At 61.0% G+C, this 6,000-nt stretch overlaps 1 protein-coding gene across 3 annotated transcripts in view; it reads right to left on the bottom strand.

Moving 5' to 3' along the window:
* Positions 1-2,097, bottom strand: part of NFATC1 (nuclear factor of activated T cells 1) — an 87,676-nt gene extending 85,579 nt beyond the window's left edge. For all 3 annotated transcript variants that reach the window (XM_024984233.2, XM_024984232.2, XM_059880799.1), the window contains exon 1: positions 1,634-2,097. In XM_024984233.2, coding sequence (XP_024840001.1) covers positions 1,634-1,760 — 127 coding nt within the window. In that variant the 5' untranslated portion in view covers positions 1,761-2,097. The remainder of the gene's footprint in view (positions 1-1,633) is intronic.
* Positions 2,098-6,000: the final 3,903 nt, after the last annotated feature.

A 6,000-nucleotide genomic window follows, 5' to 3' on the forward strand; every position in this document is an offset into this window, starting at 1 on the left:
AAAAAAAAAAAAAAAAGACCCTTTATTGACGACAGACCACCGACTGCTCAAGTAAAGAGATCTAAACTTTGAAAGGCCCACATATTTAAAAAGCAGTGGTAAGAAATATGTGGGGAAACTTTGATGTAAAGTGTCCAAAGATGTAAAATCAAAATCTCGACAACTTTTAAAACTTTTCTGACAGTAACAGCTTGTCCTGTAAGCATTATCTACTGCTTACATTTAAACATTTTCTAAATTGGCATGAAATGGTAAGAAACATAAGGTGTATGCTAATATATATCTTCCCTTGATTAAAACTACATATAAATAACATAAGACATCAAGGCCCTGACCCCCATATGACGTTCTTACATTGAATGTAGGGTCTTGAGCGCATGTTTGCTGACGGTAAGAAGTTCTCCAGAGCAGGCAGTCTTTGAAAACTGCAGCTGTGATGCAAGTGGGGCCGTCATATTTATTAGAATCGTGCAGGAAGCAGTAGCATTTAGTTTCTAGCACTTCCCAGAAGGATGTCTGCCCTTATAAAATATGAGTACTCATTACACATTGGCAGCCTTGGCAGTTTTCTTAAAATAATTTAGACAAAGTACTTCAGCGCTGATAAGGCGTTTGGAAAGGTGTCTCTGGCTTCCACCAGAGCCCTGGCCCCGGTGGCCCCTCACAGGAGGCTAATCACCCCTTTGCTCCCGGCTAATGAGGGTGGTGGGGGAGTTCGGGGTGATGGTGGCGGTTTCTAAGGGCGGGTGAGGGGTGAATGTGAGGGGCTGTGGACCCGAGGCTGCACGAAGGAGGGTCGCCAGCAGACTATCAGTCGCGGCCTCGCCATCACCGGCTTCAGGGCAGACGCTTATGCCATCCTTGTGATTATGAAAAAGTAGCTTGAAACTCGGCAGGCCCTTCCCAGACTGTCCTGAAACATCTACGGTTGGAACTCTCAAATCCACAAGATTGCAAACTGGTTTGAATTAGGGGCTGCGCCCCACCGCGCCTTTCATCGCTTTTAGTTCTGCGGGTCGAGCCATCGGCGTGGCGGCGCCTTACGGAGCGGTTCCCGTGGCCCGGTGCCTGGAGAGAATCCGCCTCCGTCTAAGTTCGTAGAGGGGAGCAGAGATCCCCACATCACTGTACGGCTGGTCTTCGAGGCTACAGGGTGGCCCGGCCCCACTGGGGAAGAAACCGGGCCATCCCTCTTTCCTAAAGAAGCCTCGCTTCTCCCCAAAATGTCCTTCCTTTGTGGCTCTGTCGGCCCTAACCTCGCTGGTCCCCAAGCCGCCTGCATATGAACCGAGTTTCTACAGCGGGATCTGCCGAGCGGCTGCACCAGCGAAGGCCAAGTGCGCGCACTCAGCGCTAGAGAAGAGGAGACACCTATTGGCAAGAAGGCGCGTTCGAAATCAGGGCCGCTCTGGGGAAACACCAGGGGGACACCGGTTCCCAATCTTTGCAGCGCGCCCGCTGCGCGCTCGGCTGCCCGCGCCCCTCCCCGCGCGCGGACACCAGACTGGCCTGCTCGCCCCTCCCCAGGCCGGGAGCCCGCCGGGCGCAGGCGGGATCGGCGCGGGGCTCAGGGTGCGGGGCCGCCCCCACGCCTCGGGGGCCGCGGTGGGGGACTGCGGCTGCGCCCGCTTACCTTCCTCTGCTGACTTCATGGTGCCGCCGGCGGGCGCCGAGGGCCCCAAAGTTTCTCCGCTCCCGCCGACTGCAACCGGAGGGCCGAGTGGAAACTTGGAAGGGACTGGAAAACTGGTACTTGGCATCCACGCGGCGGCGGCGGCGGCGGCAAGCAGGAGGAGGAGCGGGAGAAGTGGGCGCCTCGCGCTGCCGCCCGGGGTCGGGTCTCCCGCGAAAGGCCCCCTCTCCCCTGGCCGACGTGCTCCGGCCCGGGCTCAGCTCAGCCCGCGCGCCCCAGAGAAATGTGGTGGGAGGGTGTGTGCGCGCGTGGCGGAGCCGGGCTGCGGCCCCGGGAGCCCCGCAGGGTGGCGGTGGCCGGGGCTCGGAGGTGTGCGCCCGCGCCCCGGTCCCCGCGCCCGGCCGCCCTCCCCGGCGCGGTGACTGTGCCGGCGAGTTCGGAGTCTCTGAGTCTCGCTCTGACGCAGGGCCGCGCTCTGCCTCCTGCCTTTTTAAAGCTGGAAAATACCTCCCCCGCCTCCCCGCTGGCCCGGCCGCTCCCGCGCCCCCTCCCTGCCGTGACATCACGCCCCCGCCCGCCCGAGCCGGCGCTGGGCCCGGGGGACCAGCCGCCGAGCGGCCGCCCCTCCCCGCGCCGGGCCGCCGCTCGCCCGTCCCGCGGGGCGCAAGGGGGGCGGACAGGGGTGCATGCGGAGAGGCTGGGGCGCACCCGGCGCGCGGCCCGGCCCGGACGCCTGGGTCCACTCGGGTGTCCTGAGAGAACCGCACTGCGCTTTAATGAGGGGGGCGGGGCGGGGCGGGGAGGGGGGCCGACGGGGGTGCCGAGAGAGCCCTGCATGCTGAAGTCATTATGTAAAATCGCAGGCTTCCCCCGCTGTGGAAATTTGGAAAAGCGCTTCCACTGGCAGGCCCGAGAAAGGAAATTCCCATCCCGCTAAATTACTAACAGATTGCACGGCAGTCCCGGGACGTGGAGTCACTGTCATTTTTCTTCTGTAAATATCTGAGCGACCCAGATTGCCTGTTGCACGGCTGGCTGGCGCGGGGCGGCGGGGGGGGGGGGGGGGGGGCGTGGAGAACCACGAGCCCCTCCCCGGGCTCCCAGCCGTCGCCCCCGGCCGGCCCCTAGGGCCAGGGCGGTTTACGGGCGCGACTGGGGTTTCCAGCCGACGGGGGCTGGTCCACTCGCCTCGCGGGGGAGGCCTCTCCAAGCGGCCGTTTCACTTCACTCTTTCCTCTTTCAAGCCCTCCTTCTTCTTGGTGCAGCTCAGCGGCCAAAATGGGACCATATCTTCGTGTTGGCCTTGGATGGAAGGGACGGAGTGTTGGGGCAGTTAAAATGTCTGGTGTTTAAGAATCATAAATCTATTGCACGACACCCTATGTGGGTTAAAATAAACCCAAAGCAGAAGACGTGTCTGCCGCAGGGACCAAGAGGCCTGCGGCTCGCGGGTGGGTGCTCCCAAAGGACTCCACGCCCGGCACCCGGGGAAAGGGGGATGCCACGCTTGACCCAGTGCGGGGGGGGGGGGGTTGCCCTGCCCTCGGTGCGACATTAAACAACAGGAAGGCGCCCTGCGGGGGGATGCCCACGTCACCACCGCGGTTGTCGGTTCATCCCAGTGGAGTCGGCCTGACTGGGCGCAGGTCTCCCCTGGGGGTCTCCCCTGGGGGTCTGGTGGGGGTCAGGACACTCCTGGTGTTATTACCCGTGGGTCAGCGCACGTTCTGGGAGCTGGCCCGCCAGGCGCCCCGAGCCCCAGGCAAAGGGCCGGGGGGGACCCCGCGGGGACGCAGTGGCTGGGGTTGGGAGACCCCGCGAGGACGCTGGAGGCCCAAGAGGGGGAACCGCTCGCGCTTACCGAGGGAGTAGGGTCGCGAGGACGCGGGACGGAGGGAGGCGGGGCGGGGGGGGAGAAAGGGGGGGAAGCGGAGACTGGGGGGCGGGGACTCGGGGGGCGGGACGTGCGTCCGGAGCTGGCAGCCGCCAGGGGGCGCCCCGCCCCTCCCCCTTCCCCTCGCCCCAGCCTCCCTCTGCAAAGATGCGCTGGTGAGTCCCCGGCCCCCTAGTCTACGGGCTCGGGTTTTGCCTGGAGAGTTTGTCGGCGCGAGTGCCCGCCCCACTAGGGGAACGGGCCGGGAGGAGAGGCCGAGTCGTGGCGTGGAGCGAAGGGAGGTCTGGAGAGTTGTGTCAAAAGGAAGGCTGACTCTCGCCCCCTCCGCCCGCCCCTCTCGGGCTTTCAGGGGCGCGGGGCTCCTGCGGCTCCTGCGGCCCCAGAGCCTGCGGGACCCCTCGGGGCGGGAGTGCCACTCGGCCATTGGCCGCCGCCTCCTCCTCCTCTTCCTCCAATAAATAATTTTCACTCCATCCAGAAAAGCTCTTTTCCTGTCTGCTCTCAACGCGCCCCTCATTCCCCCGCCCGGGTGACGGTGTCCCGTCTGTTTCCCTCTGTTTAATGCCGTTGCCCGGACCACGGTGGCCGCGCGCCAGGGCGCAGGGAGTCCCGGAGGCGGCGGCGCAGCTCCGCGGCCAGCGCGCCCCCGTGTCCGCCTCGGGCCGGCCCTGCGGCCACCGCGGGGCCACCGGCCTCGTCCCCGCGCCCGCGGCCCCCCGGCGCCCCTTCCGCCTTTCTGGGTCCTCCGGCCCCGCTCGAGGTGTGTTTATAGCTGCTACTAGGAGAGACGTTACACGGGTTTTATTTTAAGAATTGGTGATGACTAACGAAGTTAAAAGGAGCTTAGGACAGAAAACAAGACTATTTTTAGATTACTGTTGTTTCTGTGGATTATTGGGGCAAATACACCCAAAGAAGCTTACCACTTTCAAAGTCCCTTTAGTGCCAAATCCTTTCTTCTGGTGCACACTTGGGTATTCATCTTCCTGCTCAATATTTTCTATAGACTTTGCAGTCGCTGTTGTTCTCGGTTTTGTGTTCAAGTACAAGTGCTATGGAGATGGCACCCTCAGCGCCCGCGGCCTGGGGACCGGCTCTGGAGGACCTGGGAGGCACTGGTCTGGCCAGAGCTGCCTGAAGGGGCTGCTGTGTCCCCTGCCCTGGGAGCCCCGCTGGGGACCCCTTGGTCCCACTTTCCAGCTTCTGCACCCCCAGCCTGGCAGGGCCTTCTGGGCAGGTGCAGCTGGTGTCCACCCTTTCTTGCTGTTCCCTTGTTGCACACCCAGGTGCCACTTCTTGCTCATGAAAATCACCTCAGACATCTGTGAGTTGAATGTAAATGCTTTTGTTCTCGCCAGGTCCACCTCCAAGCCCTGGCAGTGCCAGTTTAAAGTTCTCCCATTTGGAACCACTTTGAGCATGCGATTTCTCTAAAGGGCAGGTGTGCATTCCTCCTGCAGCACCTCTGAGCAGCCTGCAAGAGGCTTACAGACTGAACCAAGTGTTGGCAGACATGCTTGGCTACATGGGCATTGAGCCAGAGGGTAGAGATAGGCATTAAGTGAAAAATCAGAATTGCATGCATGTTAAGTTGCCTTAGTTGTGTCCGACTCTGCGACTCTACGGACCGCCGCCCACCAGGCTCCTCTGTCCATGAGGATTCTCCAGGCAAGAATACTGGAGAGGGTTGCTGTGCCTTCCTCTAGGGGATCTTTCCGACCCAGGAATCAAACCCACATCTCTATGTCTACCTGCATTGGCAGGCAGGTTCTTTACCAGTAGCGCCACCTGGGAAGCCCAAAAATCACAATTAGGAAGAGTTTGTTTACTTCTAAGTAAACTTTGCTGAGGTTCTTTTAAAAAGCCATTGACAGTAAACCTGCCAGTTGTGCCTGAAATTGAAAAAGATGGGTCTGCACACCTGTGAGTTCCCTTTTCTGTTAGGGGTGTCCTTAGAGGTCCGTACATTTCTGGTTTGGAGGTTCTGCTCTGAGATTTTCCCTGTGAAGTAGCTCTTGAATCTTCTCCTCGTCCCTGAGACAGCACAGGGGCTTCTTCATCTCCAGACCACCCACTCCAGGCGTCCCACCACTGGGCTAAAACTGCAGTCCTCAGCCAGTGTCAGCACGGCCAGGGCTGGTCAGCATCCCTGCCGAAGACTCAGCATGGCACCTCCCGCCCTTCGCCCTCCACGTGGCCCGCCCTGAGTCTCAGCAGCGGCTCCCCTGGTCCAGTGGAGAACGTTCTCTCTGGACAGTGTCCCATGTGACTCTGAGGGGAACGTGTGTTCTGCCGCGCCTGGGTGGCGTGTCCTAAGGATGTCGGGTGGGCCTCGCTGGTATGCCTCCCTGGGCTCAGGTCTTCTGTTTCGTGGTTGGTCTTCTGCCTGGTTGCCACACCCATGATTGAAGGCAGGGCCCTTCCTGACATCTCCCACTATTGCTGCAGCGTTGCCTCTCCCTTCCTCCCGTCA

This window comes from Bos taurus, chromosome 24 (genome assembly GCF_002263795.3).
Source record: "Bos taurus isolate L1 Dominette 01449 registration number 42190680 breed Hereford chromosome 24, ARS-UCD2.0, whole genome shotgun sequence".
Classification (NCBI taxonomy): Eukaryota; Metazoa; Chordata; class Mammalia; order Artiodactyla; family Bovidae; genus Bos; species Bos taurus.